Genomic DNA, 18,038 nt, shown 5'->3' with positions numbered 1-18,038 from the left:
GAAATGGTGGTATGACTATGCATTAATTGACGTGTACATTTAAGTCGGTGTCGTACTCTAACTACAGAGATTGGACCTTTTAGCCAGTTCCTCGATGGTATATCCCCGTCATCGAAATCCGTGCGCCATTCACTTCCAAAATGTGGCCGTCATCAAACGGCCTATCTGATCCAACGCCGTGATCCTGAGATGCTGTCACACACAAAAACGCTTAAAGGACAGCATATTTAGTCCCAAATCGAACGGAACGTAGAGGACCGTTCCATATTCGCCCATGAGAAGGAGCGAATTACAACGTAGTCAAGACATGGTTTCCTCATTCAAAGCATTTCTAGGTTTTGTCCACCAAACCACCGTCCGCGCTTCACTTGGCACTGTGGCCATAATATTCCCTGTGTCTGGGTGGGCTGGTTGGCGGCGACATGTTGCGGTGGTCCTGAAGCAGGACCTCATCGTACTTGGGGGGGTTGCGCAAAGTTCTCGCCCTTCTTCTTTCGCCGATGACAATGGAGGCAAGATATATGGCGAAAATGATACCGGCAACGACACCGTACACCTTCGGTCCATAGGTCGAGTTGTTTGCCAGCTTAAGCCCAAGACCGCCGTTGATAATGCCAAGGGTGATGACAATGCGGCCAAGCCAAATGTGCGCGAAGGATGGAATGGTGCGAGTCTGGAACTTTTTGAAATTTCGGTGATGTAACTGGCCCAGGACGGGCATGAAGAAAAGAAGGATGAAGAGAACGATACCAAGGATCGGGTGAGCCTCGCCCATCTACTCGTTGATTAGTCTGTGGTTGAAGCTATAAAAGTAAGGAAAGCTTACCAGGTGCAGCTGATTTGCAAGCCATATACCCAAGCCGAAGGCGATAATGTAGAAGACGTAAGCGAACACCTGGAAGGCAGCATGGAACCAGACCAGGCCAGGGAAACTGAGAAGGCGAATGGAAATAGCGCCGAAGGGGAAGAAGACAGCGAAGGCAAGACCAGCCATGATACCATGGGCCATGAGCATATTCTTTTGCTGCGAAGCGTTGAAGCCATTGTTGTTGAAGCTAGCACCGCTGCTTGAGCCGGACAGGACATAACCGCTTGGGCATGCACTTGAACTCGTACTATCGGCACGTTTGAATGGATAGCCGGTGCCGGTTGCCCATGGTGGACGGCCAGTTGGTCGAGAGCCTCCGAAGAAACCGAAGCCAGTCGGAGTGGCACCGCTATCAGAGTTGCTCTCACCAGACACTTGGGAGATCGGTACGCAGCTCTGAGTGCCACTGGTTCCAGTAGTAGGCGTCGCTGTCGTGCCGTTGCTAGAGACAAACGGGTTGTCGTTTGCGCTGTTCTTGGCCTGGGTCATGTCCATTGTCATGGTGCCGTACGTGTTGGTGTGCTGCGAGATCGTTGCAGAGGTGCTGTCATCATTGAGAGGGCTGCCCGACAGAGCAGCGTAGATGAGGCTCGCGCTGGAACTGGTGATGTCGAATTTATCGGCACAGCTCGAGCAGCGAATATTCGCGGTCATGACATTGTTGGAGACGCCTGAACCCTCGGTGAGGACAGCCTGGGCGCTCGAATCAAATTGGGGTTGGCTGTGTCCGGTTGCCTTTCGTGGTGAAAGAGTGACATTGTTGCCAGCTGAGTTGGTGTAAATCACGAACATATTTGAGCCAGACATCTGGCTCCCGGAACCCAGCGCGATGTAGCTGAAGCTTGTGGGACCTGAAATCTGGATGTAAACATCTCCGCTGCCTGAGGATGCAGTTGTGTCGGGCACACTGAATGAATACGTGATGCCGTTCTGACTAGCGGAGACAGATTGTGCGTACGCGGACGAGCCTACAAAGCCTGTCAATTTATGTTGAATGACGAAGAAGGTACAAACGCACTGAGACCCAGAAGGGCCGCTGCAACTGACGATTTTTTCATAGTTGGTGATACTGTGCAGCTCTTCCACTATTTCTGGGAGATCCGATTGAGCAAGGGAGAACAAAGGAATCTTTGTCTCCTGGAGAAGAAAATGCGGGCAGCAAATGTGTGAAAGGCTTTCAAGAGCAAGCATGAAAAGGGGATCCACTCCTTTAGAACGAAGACTCCTCGCTCCCGGTCGAGAGCTAAAAGTATTGGGGGGAGGGCTGTGGGTGAGCGGGCGTACGGGTATGGAGAAAATAAGTATAGCAACAAAGGAAACAAGAGGTCCAGCCGCAGCCTTACTACTGCTGGTATCAACGCGACGCAATAATGGTGGGCAAAGCAAAGCCAAAACCTCGTGAAGGGATAATTAAAGAGGCAAAGGGCTGCAGCAATGGTGGCTGGTCTTATCCCGATCTGGCTTGTCGCAACTCGTATCAGCAAGGGGAAACGGTGAGATGGCCTAAAGATAAATTTGACCAGTGCACAAGTGCACAGCGCGAACCGATGAGGAGACCCGGATTCAGATATACTCGGGCGTGCGCCGTCTGTTGTTGCGGACAAATTCCGGTCGCTCCCTCGCAACGAGCACTCCTCGTTCTCATCGTGATGCGTGCGAGTCAAACAATTCTGTTGGAACGCGTCATCCGCGCTGAGCGATTTGAATTTGGCGCGCAGAATGCCGTGAAGCGACTGACGGCTCTCATGTACGCCAAGGAGAAGCCCCAGTAGTCGTCTGGGCAAAGGCGGCCCAGCCAAGTGGCAGTGCCGGCCGTAAACAAAACTCCACGAGCGCGGCATCTCGCAGCCAATCACGCACACTCGAATTCCAATGCTGGGATGAGCTATCATGAGCCTTGCCGAAGCGCATCCTTATCGATCAGAGCGTTTCACATTGAACGCGTGGCCGGCCTCGACCAAGCTTACTGTGGCATGCTAAGACACAGATCCAGCTAGCAGTGCGGCCCCATCCAGCAGACTGTTCGCCCGTGATGTCGACAGCCGTGGCAGGACGTTCGTTGCTACGCCACACGCTCCCAGTTCGATTTGGTCGTCTTCGCTTTCCTTCAGGCCGCTTGGATCATGCATTTTCCTGGATTGAGCCTTCGTCTTACACACACCTGGAGCCACTCTGATGAGCAAGAAACAGCTGTGATTTTCTCTCACCCTGCTTCAAGGTATTACGCCGAACGGGTTCGTATCGTGGATGCCAAGAAGCTTGTTGGCTGGGGGCCCCGAACTTCTCGATGAGCACCATTTTGTGGGGTCCGATGTTTGAAAGGCTGGCCTTGTCATCGATGCGTGCACTGCGGAACTGCGACCACGCAGCATGTGTGTAAGACAACTCTACTGCGTATGAGTCTTCTTTGCACCGACTGTTTGATCTCACCCCGTATGTTCATGCAATATTGTGTTGTCCCACCGAAGCTCCTTTTCAAATCGACCCCGTCGCTATGAATGTCCCTCTTTTTGCGAATGCTTGAACCACAAGCCCGAACACTATTTTTTTTCCAAATGCTACTTTTCCAACTGGCTGTGGAAAGTTTATCGTGATGAAAAGCTGACAGGGGATCGACATTGGATGTCGGTGAATGCGGTTCTCCGGACACCGATGTGTACAGCCACTCATGTTCGAGCGTTGGGACCATTGTCGGAGCGAAGCAGAACAGGATGTTATTGTTGGCCTGTCCCAACTAGCCAACGCTCCTGCAAGTCCACGACTACTCTTCCTGTGCCATGAAAATCCGTCCACAAATACGTCTTGGCATATGGACCATCTGGCTGGCCAAAGAACAAGGAAGGATTCGATCAGCTAGACAGTCTTCATTCCCTCCACATTTTTTTTTTGAGTCGGCAGCTTGCTGCTGCCCCGAGATCACTGGGCGTTTCCGTCCTGAGCTGCCTGTGTCCTTACTCAGCCGAGTAATCAGACCCAAGCACGATTTGCGGCGGCGCCTTCCGAGGACTTCGCTCGTCGCCGTCGTAGGACTCTTGTCAGCAGCACATATTGAGTCTAATGAGATGCCCTGGGCACTCGTAGAATCGTTCTCCACCATGCTAATGCGCAAAATATACGGATCAGTACAGATCTGAGAACCTGCTGAAGAGATATGAGGACGTATTCAATGAGACGTCGAACTTCATGGGGCTAACGCACTTGTTCGATACACAAGTCATGCGTCATGATACTCGCGTACGCTTCAGCCACTTAGGACCGTGCTTGTATAGCTTGATGTTCATATTTCTGCTTACAAGTTGCCTGGAAGTTTTCGCATGTGACTTACAGCTTACGTGGAGCAAGTCATAATCGCGCTACAGTTCTGGAATATGTTCCTTTGCGACTTATGTCCAGAACCGGACTCCCCAAATCGCGGAAGCCAAGTCACCCATGTTTCCAGGGGTAGTGCACCGCAACGCCAACTGTCTAATATGACCCACTAGGTTGCATCATTCTTGCTTTTCGTCAGTTAGTCTTGCAACGAGGATGATCCAAGCCACGATCTAACTCACAAGAGACGCCAAAACAGCTACTAAGAATACCCGAGGTACCTCATGAACACCTTCTCTTGCCTAGCCGCAGAACCATTACGTATCGACCACCTGTCAGTTATGCCTCAATTGTATCGGATCGTCATACCTTTGCGACTGCAAAGTATTGCAGAGACACACGTATCTTGTTGCTGCTGCTCGGATGACCGACCCGTGTTCCAAGCGGAAAGCGGATGATCGATGCTCTACTTTCACTTCATTCGGTTATGATAGCACAAATCAATCCCAACATGGCACAGTCCACGTTGCATCACCGAGATTCGGTTCATTCAATATATACTGATCGTTGATCCGTTGCGCCAGGGGGCTCTGTTTGACGTGTCTGCAAGCCTTATATTATCGTTGCTATAGCTGTGCTCACCACAGCATCAAAGCCGGGGGCCCTTCATTTGCCTGTTTGGCTGCGTATGCTACGATAGAGCAGTGAGCCTCTGCTAATCAGACACCAATTCTACAGGAAGGCTTTGAAACGCAAGCAGTGCAGAATGGTGAGAGTGAAGACTATGCGCAGAATGCCAATGCTGAAGACAATCATTTGCTTGTTCGCAAAGAAGATCGAAAACATATATACCCGAGTGAGCATATGTACACAAGGAAACTCTCTTCCGCATAGTGTTCTAGGCGTTTAGCCTGACCCTGCTCTACGATCTGGTGCTAATGATACAGTGACGGATTTTTGTTGTTGATGAAAAGTCCAGTAATACTGCGTGCAAAGAGCCTATCCAACTCAACGCGCAACCATCTGGGCACAAAGCAAACCATGACGAATGAGGAGTGAGGACGTGCATGTTATCAGCAATTCATCCCTCCTTTTCCTCCTCGTCTTCCTTTTTCTCTACCTCAAACACGATCGTCTTATCCAAGACACCCTTCCGGTCCTTAGTCGTAATGTTATACTTGCCTCCATTCCACAGGTCTTTAATCGTCAACTCCCTCGTGCGTCCTAGACTCTCAATATCGCTGATCCTATCCAGAGTGTCCTGCAGATACTGATCGAAACCTTCCTGCGCACAGATCTCTCGGAAAGCATTCATCATCGGCACGCTGTCTGCGCGCACCATGGCGTCGGCATCGATGCTGAACAGGTTGTCATGATCGTAGGACTGTATGAAATCGGCACGCGTCATGATCTGGCGCGCCTCGTGCAGTGGGATGGCAGGCAGTATGTGGCCCAGCTTGGGATCGTAGCTGACGGCCATTTCTTTTTCCTTTTCAACCAGGGCCTTGGCCAGCACCATGGCCGCCGATGCGTACTTTTGTTGGTCCATAACGTCGTCATCCATATCGGAGCCTAGGATCCAGCACTTGTTCAGAAACCACGTCTTCTCCGCCTGCATGATCTGTTCGCAGGTCTCGAGCATGTTGCGCGAGCGCGCGACACGGCTCAGGAACGTCAGACGCCCGCCCACCTTGTCGTAGATCTTTTCTAGCAGGCTGTAGTCCAGGTCCTCTCCTCGGTAGCGCTTTCGGTAGTTCTTGAGCGCGGCGATGGCAGCACCTTTGGGTAGGTCGCGAATTGGGTGAACCTTCATGCGGGACCCATAGTTCTTGAGTCGCTCGTAGACCCAATAATCATCGCTGTTTAGTATGACGGTGCACAGGTTGCTAGCGGCCCACTGCTCGGCACGTTGCTGGATCAGCTCGAGGATGTCACGTCCGTCCTCGTCGTCGCGCAACAGATGCACACTGTTGATGATCAGCACAAGGGGCCGTCCAACCTTTTCGCGCCTCTTGATGGCCACCTTGTCAAGCTTGTTGAAGGCACGTTCGATGTCCAGAAGAGGTCCTGCATCGCGCGGGCCGCGGATGGAGAACAGGCTGCCCACATTGTCCTCGTGGAACTCAAAGTCCAGGGCCTTGCCAAGGCGAAGTCGAAAGATCTCGAGGTCAGCATGGGCCTCGAACATGGCAACGCCTTCACCGTTGATCTTGGACATGCTGTCCAAAATCATGGAAGATTTTCCAGTTCCCTTTTCGCCAATCAGAAGGTGATAGTTCCCTCTGTCTTGTCCGCTGATGATCTTGTCAAACGTTTCTTGCTCGTGTCTCAGGATCCAGTGATCATGGTCGTCCTCTTGTGTTTCGTCATGAACATCCGTAGACGGCAGAGCGCGCTTTCCGTGGCCGATGATGTCTAGCACGGGATCGCCAGGCTCGAAAGCGCGTTCCATCTTTTTGAGCACGTGACGTTTGTAGTACAACGTGTAGCTGTAGCCAACGAGACCCAGGATGCTGATGGATGCGGCCGTCGTTGCGGCAGACTCGAACATCTTCCATGCCGTGTGCTTCCACGAGCTCCCCGAGTTCTCTCCTTCGCCCGCAGCATCTGAGCCAGGAACTGGGTTTGGATCCGGGTCTTGCGCTTGCGGACCGATGCCATTGATGAGCGTTCGCGCAAACGTCCTCGAGGGATACAGCTCCTGCGCACCTGCGCAACGCAACGAGGCGACCCGATAGCCGCTGTTTGTGCTGCTACTTATGACGGCATCCCCACATCCAAAGGTTGGGTAACGGGCGGCGCGAAACGCGCCGCGAACAAAGTGTCTCCCGAGCATCGTCCGCGCGACCTATGACAGCTGCATTGTTGATTACTGCGGAGGCACCACGTGTACTAAAGTCTGGGACGCGACTTGAGGTGTTCTTGTTATAGGAACGTGGCGAACTTGGATCGCTTTCTCAGGCCAGGGGCCGTATTAAGGGATGTGCTTCGCGTGGCACAGTCCGTCTCTCGCAGTTAGTTGCTTTGGAATTGTGGGCAGGAGGATTTCAGGGGGCCGTGCGGGCTCCTGTCCGCCGGAGGTGGTTGCGGAGTTCCCAGAATGGATGCGTAATTGGAAAAACGAAGGTGGAGGAGACTGATTGGTTGGGCCGCTGGTGACGACGGGGATGACGACGGAACTGATCCGGGTGATGGAGGATGGCAATGGATACATGTACGCGAGGGACGAGAACCACAGCTCTGCCCGACCACGGATACGAATTGAGCTGCTCTCTTGCTCGCGACTCTCCACGGCCACTTGTTTTTTTTTTTTTTTGTTCGTGTCGTGTGTGGACGGGCGGGCTGGGCAAGGCTTGTCACGCTCCGGAGACATCCCTGCTCAGCCGTCCAGCCGAATATGGCCCGCGAAGCCATTTATGACCCAAACTTTTTTCTTCGAGCGCAGCAGCTCTTCCGAGCGAAAAACAATTTCCATTCCAACCTTCTTGTACTATATACAAAAAAGTGCATTGTCCATCGCCTTGTAATATAGTCGTCCTCTATTTTTCTCCTTCTGGTTTCTCTCAAACGGTCGTTCCTTCCATAGCTTGGTGAATTGTCTGGCTTTGTCGATGCCAATGGCCGAAAACAGCAAGAGCGATGCGTCCATTACTTGTACGTTCTTTCCTCCCGCACAAACGCGATGGACTCCAATGCTGCTTCTGGATTCGTCGATCCAATTGCGAGCAAAGGCAGTTGCGACCGAACTGATGCTCCAATGGATAGAGCCTGACGTGGCTAATTCGATTCCTTTCCAGCTCCTGCATCCGATCAGTCATCGATAGCGAAGCAAGATGCTTCCAAAGACCAGTCCAGCGGTCCTGGGGACGCCCCAGAGGTGCAGCCGTCCGAGTCCATATTCACTCTCACCGTGAAACTGCCCCACGAGCCTGGCGAGACCAAGATCACCGTGTCGAGCCAGGAGCAGGTGCAGGATATTCGGCAGTCGATTCTAGACCAGCCCTTTGCCATGCAGTATTCGTGCTTCCATCTCGAGCATAATGGCGAGCGTATCAACGATTTCGTTGAGCTTTCCGAAGTGCCCGGCGTAACTGCAGACTCGACCATTGAGTTGGTCGAGGACCCGTACAATGAGAAAGAGGCACGCATGCACATTATGAGGATTCGTGAACTCATCGGTGCCGCTGGGGATCGCACAGATACAATCCACGGTATCTCGGCCGGCCTCAGTCTGCATGACAGCTTGACCGTCTCTGCCGCGGAGACCAATGGTCAAGCGCCCGCCGGTCCGCTCCCAGCGTCCGAGGCTGATCTGTCGGGCTACGCTTTTGACGGCTCTGGCTCCGTGCAGAACATGTTGCTTCCAAAGCAACCTCCCGCCCCGAAGACGATCAAGTCAATAAGCATATCACCCTACAATCCACCTCCGCATCACTTGCGGACCATCGGTCACTTGCTTTATCTCACCGTGACCACTAATGAGGGCGATCAGTACCACATCACATCCCACGTTTCGGGCTTCTACGTCAACAAATCGAGCAACAACAAATTCGATCCCTTTCCTAAGGCTGCACCGAAGAACGCAAGCGCACATTCGCTGCTCACCCTACTGCAAAAGATCTCGCCTTCTTTTGACGCATCCTTCAAGGCCTTGCTAGAGCACAACTCGCAGCGCGAACCCCTCGCTCTTTTTCAGCTGCAGAATGCTATCCCAGCAAGCCCATGGCTCGTGGCGCCGCCTTCAACTGCCGATCATCAAGCCGACATCGCGCGCACACAAGAGACGTTCTTAATGGCAGGTCAGGAGGGCACAGACACTCTGCGCGACTGGAACGAAGAGTTCCAGACTACCCGCGAGCTCCCTACAGAGACGGTCCAGGACCGTGTGTTCCGCGAGCGTCTGACGTCCAAATTATTTGCGGATTATAATGAGGCAGCGGTGCGAGGTGCTGTTCTGGTTGCTCGCGGAGAAGTCCCGGCTCTGAATCCCACGGAAGGGCGGGACGCGCAGATCTTTGTGTACAACAATATCTTCTTCTCCTTTGGTGCCGATGGCGTCGGTACTTTTGCGACTGAGGGCGGCGATGAGGCAGCCCGAGTGGCGACAGGCAAGGATGTGGCCGGTGTTCGCCAGGTCAATCAATTAGACATCAAGGGACTATACACGCCGGGCACCGTCGTCGTCGATTACCTCGGTAAGCGTATCGTAGCTCAGAGCATCGTGCCAGGCATTTTCAAGCAGCAGGAGCCAGGAGAGCACCAGATTGACTACGGCGGAGTCGAAGGCAAGGATATCGTTGCAGAGAACGAGGCGTTTGTGCCACTCTTCGAGAAGCTATCCAATGCGCTGCACATCAAGAAGCATGCCGTTTGGGACAAGGAGGGCAAGAGGCACGATCTTGAGGGCAGTGTGGAGACCAAGGGTCTCATCGGTACTGATGCACGCAAGTATGCCCTAGACTTGTACAGAATTACGCCATTGGATGTGCCATGGATCGAGCGATATTGGGGGGATGAGCAGAGCGCCGGAAAGAAGGGAGAGGAGAAGAACTATCCGCACCGAATGACCGTGCTGAGACCGGAGCTTGTGGGCGTGTACGCAAGGGAGAAGCTTAATGAATATGTTCGTGCGGAGCTGGCAAAGAAGGCAACTAACGGACCTACTAAGGAGAAGAAGGATCAAATCAACGGTCACAAGAATGACGGCGGCGAGAATACAGAGGAAGCTGGCTTCGTTGCCAAAGACGAAGGTGCAGAGCCAAAGGAAGTCGTTGCGGAAGATATCCCACGCGTCGACATGACCGGCTTCAGCTTCTCGCTGAACCCAGATGTCTTCTCGGGCCAGAAACCGCCAACGGATGAGGATATCGAGCAGATGGCGAAGGATGAGGCAGAGGTGCGAGCTGCCTGTGCCTTCCTTACCGACAAAGTTATCCCAGGCTTGATCTACGATCTACAAGAGCAAGAGGTTGGCTTCCCGATGGATGGCGAGTCGCTAAGCACACTTATGCATAAGCGAGGTATCAACATGCGTTACTTAGGTGCCATTGCTGAGGCATCCGACAAGGAAAATCCGAGACTACAAGCATTGCATCGTTTGGCTGTGCAGGAGATGGTCAGCCGCGCTTTCAAGCACATTGCAAGCAGACGGCTTCGCCAACTGCCTTTCGCGATGGCTCCAGCATGCTTTGCACATCTCCTAAATTGCTTGTTAGGCACCGAGTTAAACCCACATCCGAAGGCGGACATTGATCCTGTGATGCGAGAAATATACACAGATGCGGATCTCAGCTTCGAGACTGTTACTCCTGAAAGCCTGCGTGCCGAGATCGTAGAGCAAGTTTCGATGCGCTATAGATACACACTGCAAGGCAAGGTGATCGAACCTGGAAAAGAGCTGCAGATGCTCCGTGAAATTTCGCTCAAGCTAGGCCTACAACTCGCAGCAATCAACTACCTGTTCAGACCCCAAGAGAAGCAGGCCAATGGAACGACAGATCATGACTCCGTCACTTCATCCGAAGAATCTTCGAACGCGCCAGTGCAAAACGGTCATCTGAGCACTTCAAGCAAGAAGGGCAAGAAGAAGGGCAAGGGCAGCTCTTCGCCGCTGCGTGGTGTTTCTCCTGCACCTAAGGCACGGTGCGTAACGTTCAAGCCAGAAGATATCCTAAATGTCGTGGCCGTGGTAAAGGAGGCCTCGCCAAAGAGTGTGCTTGCAGAGGAGGCTTACGAGGGTGGCCGCATTTCACTAGCACAAGATCAGAAGGAGCTTGGTCAGGAATTGCTCATGGAGTCACTCTCCTTGTATGAGCAAATTTACGGCATTCTGCACCCCGAAGTAGGCAGGACGTATTTGCAAATGGCAACGCTGTATTACAGCATGGACGAGAAGAATGCGGCTGTCGAGCTTGCCCGTAAGGCAGTCATCGTCTTCGAGCGTACCATGGGCGTCGATGCATCAGACACCATCTCCGCGTATCTCAATCTCGCCCTCTTTGAACATGGCAACGGTAACTCCAAACTTGCTCTAACATATGTTCTGCACTGCCTTGAACTGTGGAAGATTGTATACGGTCCAAACCATCCTGATTCCATCACCACGCTCAATAATGCCGCCGTTATGCTGCAGAGCATGAAGCGCTATCACGAGTCGCGCATCTGGTTCGAGGCTTCGCTCGCGATTGCAGAAAAAATGTCTGGCAAGACATCTGTCAGCACGGGAACCTTGCTCTTCCAGCTTGCGCAAGCGCTTGTACTCGATCGTGATCACCATGCTGCGGTCAACCGTATGCGTGAGTGCTGCAACATTTTCCGGGCGGCTCTCGGCCCGGAGGATCGTAACACTAAGGAAGCAGAGCAATGGCTGGAGCAGCTCACACAGAACGCAGTGACACTTGCGAAGCGGCAAAAAGATTTGCAAGCTGGTAAACTGCGGGGTGTGAGATTCTCAAATCGTATTCCCATCGGCGCGAGAGTGCAGCCTCAAGTTGGTCAGAGCAGTGCAGATGCCACGAGCACGGGGGGAAAGAAGGGCTATCAACTGGATAACAGAAATATTGATGAACTGATCAGATATATCGATGGCGACTCCGGGGCAAAGAAGAAGAGCTCTGGTGGTAAAAAGAGAAGCGCAAATCCGAAGGCTAAGCGTTCAGCTGCAAAGACTTCGTGAGGCGCATGTTACGCCGTGGAAACTGAAAAGAACACATAGAAGAAGAGGTTGTTCTCGTGGTTTTATTTTACTTGTGCTCATATGTGTGCATTTCATCATTGCATCACCTCTTCTCAAGATGCTGGGGGATATGGACAAAACGTCGATAGATGGGTGGGGTACAATTGGGCATAGGGCAACGAGGCGGATTGGACAAGAAAACGCTGGTTGATACGTTGTTTGCGCATCACTATTCACGGGGCATCTATCTGTGTCATTTTTACATTGTACATCCGTCCGTCGTCCACGAGAGATAGACAGGAGCATACCAACAGAAGGTGTGCGCTTGGTTGCATGGACATGGAGAGGACTTTTTATTATCTTGTTTCTGTTACAAAATATTGCTCGGGCATCACCACTCAAAAAACTCAAGACCTGTACTATTATCTTGCATTTGCAGTAAAACCACGGCTATCTGAGAAACGAATGCAGCTCAATTGTTCTAAATCCCCTCCGATGACGGTTTTGCAACGGTCGCTGGTCTCGTGATGAGCTGGGTTACCCTACATAACACCAAAATAGCTATGCCTCGGCAGAATACAAGCTTACTCCTCATTTAGCCTTTTACGAGCGGCGTTTAACAGTCAGTCTCGTGCGATGTTCTAGTTTTCAGAGATTTACGTACGAACCGTTGCGGGGCAGCGGGGCGTGTAGCAGAAGGAAAAGCATAAGGATCTGTCCAAACCTGTTTTGATCCACGACTATTATGTAGAAAAGCTGATATTGGGTACATATTTCGTGCGTTATACGAGCATAAAAAGAGAGGTTAGACTGACTGTAGTCGATTTCACGCAAAGTAAGATTTGATCAAGATTTGGGCATTCTTTCGAATGGTCGCCTTTGATGGTCAGACTTAGTCCAGCTCGGTGGATTTGATATGCCTGAACGGAATTGAATGTGCGTGCATGTCTTTCTTTACATCTCTGTTAAAATTGAATCCGAAGAAATTAAGAGCAGAAACTTGCGTCATCACTGTGTCGCAGAGAAAACTAACGATAGCGGTCAGTTGGCTCCCTTCCACAATGAGCAAGACAACACAGTCTTTTCTCCGGGACAGACCCATGCCCCAATCAGTTTTCCCTTATACGTCTGCTCCTCACAAAGAACTACCTCAAAATGATTCCCTTCGACAAGACATCCTGCATGTTCTCAACCATGGGTATGTGATTCTGCGGAATCAATTCAGCTCCCAGACGGCGGCTCAAGCCAAGGCCGAGATTGCGCGGTTGAGCGGCGGGGACCCAGAGAGAGGCAGAAATCCATTTGAAGGGCTGAACACGAATCGGATATACAGTCTTCTGAACAAGAGCAGGGAGTTCGACCAGTATGTCACGTTTAAGAGGGTGCTAGAACTGAATGATTATTTCCTCGAGCCGGGGTACTGTTTGAGCGCAATGCATACCATACAGATCAATCCCGGAGAGGTTGCGCAGGTACAGATCCATATCACCACCCTTTACTCATCCAAGTCCCTCTTCGTTTATACTGTGTCATTGCTCACGACTTGTGGCGAGCAGGATTTCCATCATGACGATGCGTTTGCGCCCATTCCGCGTCCTCGCCCTCCTCTCGGATCCGCTATAATTGTAGCTTTCGACGACTTCACCGCCACCAATGGTGCCACACGCATCGTCCCGGGCTCCCACCTGTGGCCGTCCGGAGTCCGACCCACAGACGACCAGGCGCAGCCGGCAGTATGTCCTGCAGGAAGCGTCGTTTACTTCATCAGCACGACTTGGCATTCAGGTGGGAGGAACGAGAGTACAAGACCACGAATGAGTATGACCGTACAGTATTGCCAGCCATATGTGAGTTCGTCCTCAAAAAAAACCCCCCAAAAAATCCAAAATTGCACTTTTCTTCGTGAAAAGACGTTGACCAGTGCCCGTAGATGCGCCAGATTGAGAACCAATACCTTGCCGTGGATCCCAGGAAACTTGACGAGATACCACCTCGCATCGTTGAACTGATGGGCTACAAGACTTTTGCTGGGTTTATCGGATACGGTATGTGCTTCATCTTTCCGATCGTGTTTTCCTAGAGCTTCTCTGATTCAAGTCAGCCGACGGATTGAATCCCCGTGAAGCGGCGAGGAGGATGGTAGCGTGGCAGCAGAAGCCCGTGAACAGGCAGCCCCCAACTTTTGCGCATCATCGCGACAGTAAGATGTGAGAGTCCAAATTGCTGTGCAAACGGATGAGGTCAATTTGCAATCTGAGAAGATCGAATCAATAGTATTTGGTATCTCATTAGACTCATGACATGCCGACCCATATTTTGCGCGACCATGCCTCTTTGATACGAACAGGCAATTCTCACGCCAAGTATACGCCTATGCGCCGTAATTTGTGTGCAGAAGAACTGCGGAGCAGAAAGAAGGAGATGGAGAAACGCCTCTACTCCGCATCGAAGCCACCGCCAACCTTCATCTTCAGTTTCTGCTTGTTGGTCGTCTTCTTGCTCTTGGCCTTCTGTTCGATTTCTTCCTCACTTTCCATCTCGCTCTCCAACTCCTCTTCAACCGCATCAACTTCCATGTCGTCGACCTCTTCCTGAACTTGCTCTTGTGCCGGTTCAACAACGTCTCTGAGCTCCTTGGGCAGCAAGTGCTGATTCTCAGCCACCAACTTCCTGTCTGCCTCGAGCTGCCGTTGTCTGTTACCGCGCATGCGGTTCTTGTAGAACACCCTCTCTCTTCTAGCCTTGATCTCGCTGAATCTTTGCATAGCCTTCAGTGCGGTCGCCACCGTCTCCCTGTTGTATCTTGTAGGAACGTTACGCTTGGCTGCCAAAGCCAATGCACCGTCAACAACCATTTCCTTGCCATGAGCTCGTCGGAAGGACTTCGTCCAGCCGAGCTTTCGCGGATTACGCTTCATCTTGAAGTTCTTGTGGCACTTCGACTTGCAGAAGCGGAAAACTCGAGCGTCATTACGGACGAACATTATTCCCTTAGAGGGATAAACGGGGTGCGAGCTGCAAAGATGCGTGTTAGCACAGAGCATGGTAGGACTGGAATTTTTTTTTCAAAAACCGGGCTTTACGCACCAGAACGAGCATGTTTCGATTCTCATCTTGCCGTTTTGCAGTCCTCAACGCCGAGGGACCGTCTGGAATAACCGTACAAATCTTCCCGGGCTCGTGTTCAGTTTTCTTGTGTTCAAATTGACGCTGGGTGAACGAGACCGCAAAAATGTGTTGTTGATCACGAAAGTCCCGCCCTGCGGCTCTCGAACTTTTTTTCGAGAGCACCGCCACATTCTCCAGCCACAGCTTCGTTCGCATCCGCTTCCGCTCGTCGGCGAACTTTTCGGTGAACAACACCCGCATCACGAAGATTCTCCCCATCGTCTTCGCCACTTTTCATCTTTTTGCACACCACAACTACACAGATCTTGACATGGCTTCGACATTAGCTATAGGCGCTGGCATCGCGGTTGCCGCTTTCCTGGTAGGTTTGAGTGTCACCCTCACCGCTTCATTTTCCCTCGCGCATCTCCTCGTCTTCGTCCTACGCTCAGCTAGCCTGCTTTCATCACAGGAAGACACCACATCATTTCTCCCAGCATCTGCTGACAATGCAAACGTACAGGGTCGTGCCGGTCTTGTCGCCCTTCGGCAGTCCCGTGGTGCTGCCGGCGCGTTAGGTCGGTCCTTCTACAAAGGTGGTTTTGAACCCACGATGAACAGACGCGAAGCTGCGCTCATCCTCGAAGTCCCGTACGTATATTATTTGTCAGGGCATGCCTAATATCATGACTTCTAACGAGACTGGGTTGACAGGGAACGAGGTGTAACAAAGGAGCTCATTCGCAAGAAGCACCGCCAGCTTATGCTCCTGAATCACCCTGATAGAGGAGGAAGCCCGTACATTGCGGCGAAAGTTAACGAAGCGAAGGCTTTCTTAGAAAAGGGGACATAAGACCAACGCGTTGGGACTGAGGTCATGACGTGCAAATGTGTTTAAAAAAATAAAAACACCGTGTAATATTGTGTTGTACGATTGATACTTGCATGCAGCGCCGGCGTTTATGGATGGGAGGAGACCGTCATTTCGCATTGGAGGAGCGGCTTTGTGAGAAAGGAACTTCGGGAAAGGTGCCTAGACGCACGCGAATCACCACTCGACATGCTTGTAGCTGAACGAGTTTATCATTAAGGTCTGAGAGTATGTACAGACACAAATGCACTTTGCTTCGTTCTGCGCATCCACAAGTTTTACACGTCTCTACTATGCAATGAGCCAGTCATTCTCCGACAATTTTAGGTTCATCAGCCAATCCGTCCTTGTTTCTTGACGGCATTTGTCTGTCCAGACACGTTGTAGAAGGTCAAGAGCATTTGATAGGTAGCCCCAGGGCAAAGTCTTCTGCCCCATCTTGAAATGGTAAGAGACCCACGAACGGTTATTCTCGTCGTTCGTCTCGGCCCCAGCGATGAAAGCCGGCCAACACGTTGTTTTGAAAAAAGGGTCGTCTATCGGAACGTACTTAAGGTGAGCGATAACTTCAGAGACGAGATCTTCAAGTGAATCTCTGTCGGTGATCAAGGGATTAGAGGGTACAGTGGCTCTTAGGACGTAAATTTTCGTTGCTGCTTGATATGCGAAACCAATGTGGGTGCGCATCTCAACATCAAATGATGACGACACGCGTTGCAAGGAGCTGACCCACGCCTTTGGATTAAAGGCATCTACGACTGCTAGGAGCTTTTCAGAACTAGGCAGTGGAGAACGACGAGAAACGTCTCGGATGACTTGTAGCAGTAGTGGGGGGCAGGAGAGACAAATATTTGCCTGGACTTCTGCATTTTCGTAGAGCTCCTGGAGAGACTCAGAGACGGAACCGTCATTATCCATGTTCGGAGCGGTGAGCGTGGTGCCAAAAATGTCATAGCTTTGAGAGGGTTAACGAGTATATTTTATGCTCCGTGTGAGGTACTCACACCACACAGTTTGAAATTAGACAGTTTCGTAAACCGGTCGTAATAGACAGGTCTGTCTTTCCGTTTTGGCGTAAGTATGCCAGAAGTTGTCTCGCACCGTCTGTGTGAAACTTCCATGCGTTTGCCCCGTAATCCAAGAGCTCAAATTTTATGAAGAGCATGATGGCAGCCAGGATAATGTCTGAACTTATGGAATTGAAGTCGGCCAGAGCTTCAGAAAGCAGACATAACGCTTTTTGTTTCGCCACCAGTGCGTCTCTGTATGCCTTGGGACATATTTCCTTTCGTGCATCCCAGGTAAATTCTTCATTTTTTGTGGCGTTTGCAAGGTGCAGGGCAGCATTCGCAACAAGTATATGCTGTAAGATTGTAAAGTTGCCGGCAAGAGATAACAGGTCCCGAAATGGGTTTCGTGTGGGGGAATCATGAAGCACAAGGTCCTTACATACTTGTCTGTCGTCTTGCACTTGGTAAGCCGCGGGCTCAACTCTGCTAGCAACCTAGGTCACGCTCACAATAAGACAAGTAAAATCTATACGTTTGACTCAAATCGTGAAACACAGGATCGTTTAGTTCTAGACACCAGCTTGATGCTGAATCAGAGGAAGCTGGGCTTCCATCGTCTCGAGGCGACATAAATGCTGAGGCGATGACTGGACTAGTACTACAGTCACGAGGATTGTCAAGCCGTGATCCCGATGGCATCATGACAGCAAACGACTTTCCCATCATTTTGCCTCGACTTGCTATACTGTTCGTCCAGTGAAGAATGGATCCGTAACCAAGACAGACTTGGCCGGTTGAGTGACATTTTATGCAGGTAGGAATCGAACGATCGCATCTCCGGCGACCTCGACGGCAGTTGTGACATGCAACTTTGGGTTGTGTAGCACGATGACCGATCATTGAATAACATGAGGCCAAAGAAAGTAAAGCAAAATCAACTTCAACGCCATGGACGAACACGATAAGCGTGTCTAGTTGGAGTGACGTTAGAGCTCGCAGAGGAGGGTCTGTTGTGTTTGCCTAAGGCAAAAGAGCATGAACTATTTTTCAAAGCTAGTGATACCAGAATATGTCGGCTATTCCGGACGTGGACAAACGATAAAGAGTTCTGAATGGTCTCATATCCAATTGGTCTCGCCCTAGTGCGAGAAGAGACTGAAAACTTGACTGGAGTAAAATACAGCTTAACTAAGCAGC

General features: G+C 51.3%; 7 protein-coding genes across 7 annotated transcripts; 3 read left to right on the top strand and 4 right to left on the bottom strand.

Moving 5' to 3' along the window:
* Positions 1-9: 9 nt before the first annotated feature.
* On the bottom strand, positions 10-2,240 carry PV09_07402 (uncharacterized protein). The gene is made up of 3 exons (XM_016361163.1): positions 1,887-2,240; positions 827-1,836; positions 10-775 (listed from the first exon to the last, which is right to left on the bottom strand). Exons 1-3 carry the CDS (start codon positions 1,924-1,926, stop codon positions 365-367), a joined length of 1,461 nt encoding a protein of 486 aa, XP_016210983.1. The 5' UTR covers positions 1,927-2,240; the 3' UTR covers positions 10-364.
* Positions 2,241-4,832: 2,592 nt separating this feature from the next.
* PV09_07401 (uncharacterized protein) lies at positions 4,833-7,472 on the bottom strand. Its single transcript, XM_016361162.1, has one exon. The coding sequence runs from the start codon at positions 7,011-7,013 to the stop codon at positions 5,259-5,261; it is 1,755 nt and encodes a 584-aa protein (XP_016210982.1). The 5' UTR covers positions 7,014-7,472; the 3' UTR covers positions 4,833-5,258.
* A 150-nt stretch (positions 7,473-7,622) lies between these two features.
* On the top strand, positions 7,623-12,343 carry PV09_07400 (uncharacterized protein). The gene is made up of 2 exons (XM_016361161.1): positions 7,623-7,831; positions 7,975-12,343. The coding sequence occupies exons 1-2, from the start codon at positions 7,789-7,791 to the stop codon at positions 11,850-11,852; spliced, it is 3,921 nt and encodes a 1,306-aa protein (XP_016210981.1). The 5' UTR covers positions 7,623-7,788; the 3' UTR covers positions 11,853-12,343.
* A 166-nt stretch (positions 12,344-12,509) lies between these two features.
* On the top strand, positions 12,510-14,113 carry PV09_07399 (uncharacterized protein). Its single transcript, XM_016361160.1, has 6 exons — positions 12,510-12,629; positions 12,689-12,788; positions 12,898-13,324; positions 13,409-13,699; positions 13,783-13,897; positions 13,954-14,113. Exons 3-6 carry the CDS (start codon positions 12,914-12,916, stop codon positions 14,061-14,063), a joined length of 927 nt encoding a protein of 308 aa, XP_016210980.1. The 5' UTR covers positions 12,510-12,629; positions 12,689-12,788; positions 12,898-12,913; the 3' UTR covers positions 14,064-14,113.
* PV09_07398 (uncharacterized protein) lies at positions 14,105-15,089 on the bottom strand. The gene is made up of 2 exons (XM_016361159.1): positions 14,940-15,089; positions 14,105-14,867 (listed from the first exon to the last, which is right to left on the bottom strand). Exons 1-2 carry the CDS (start codon positions 14,963-14,965, stop codon positions 14,288-14,290), a joined length of 606 nt encoding a protein of 201 aa, XP_016210979.1. The 5' UTR covers positions 14,966-15,089; the 3' UTR covers positions 14,105-14,287.
* Positions 15,090-15,221: 132 nt separating this feature from the next.
* Positions 15,222-16,099, top strand: PV09_07397 (mitochondrial import inner membrane translocase subunit tim14). Its single transcript, XM_016361158.1, has 3 exons — positions 15,222-15,342; positions 15,484-15,611; positions 15,675-16,099. The coding sequence occupies exons 1-3, from the start codon at positions 15,292-15,294 to the stop codon at positions 15,811-15,813; spliced, it is 318 nt and encodes a 105-aa protein (XP_016210978.1). The 5' UTR covers positions 15,222-15,291; the 3' UTR covers positions 15,814-16,099.
* Positions 16,010-17,832, bottom strand: PV09_07396 (uncharacterized protein). The gene is made up of 3 exons (XM_016361157.1): positions 17,351-17,832; positions 16,836-17,295; positions 16,010-16,786 (listed from the first exon to the last, which is right to left on the bottom strand). The coding sequence occupies exons 1-3, from the start codon at positions 17,739-17,741 to the stop codon at positions 16,123-16,125; spliced, it is 1,515 nt and encodes a 504-aa protein (XP_016210977.1). The 5' UTR covers positions 17,742-17,832; the 3' UTR covers positions 16,010-16,122.
* Positions 17,833-18,038: the final 206 nt, after the last annotated feature.

Source organism: Verruconis gallopava, assembly GCF_000836295.1.
Source record: "Verruconis gallopava strain CBS 43764 unplaced genomic scaffold supercont1.29, whole genome shotgun sequence".
NCBI classification, from domain to species: domain Eukaryota; kingdom Fungi; phylum Ascomycota; class Dothideomycetes; order Venturiales; family Sympoventuriaceae; genus Verruconis; species Verruconis gallopava.
Note: the sequence above shows the minus strand (reverse complement) of the source record. Positions and strands in the feature narration are given on the sequence as shown.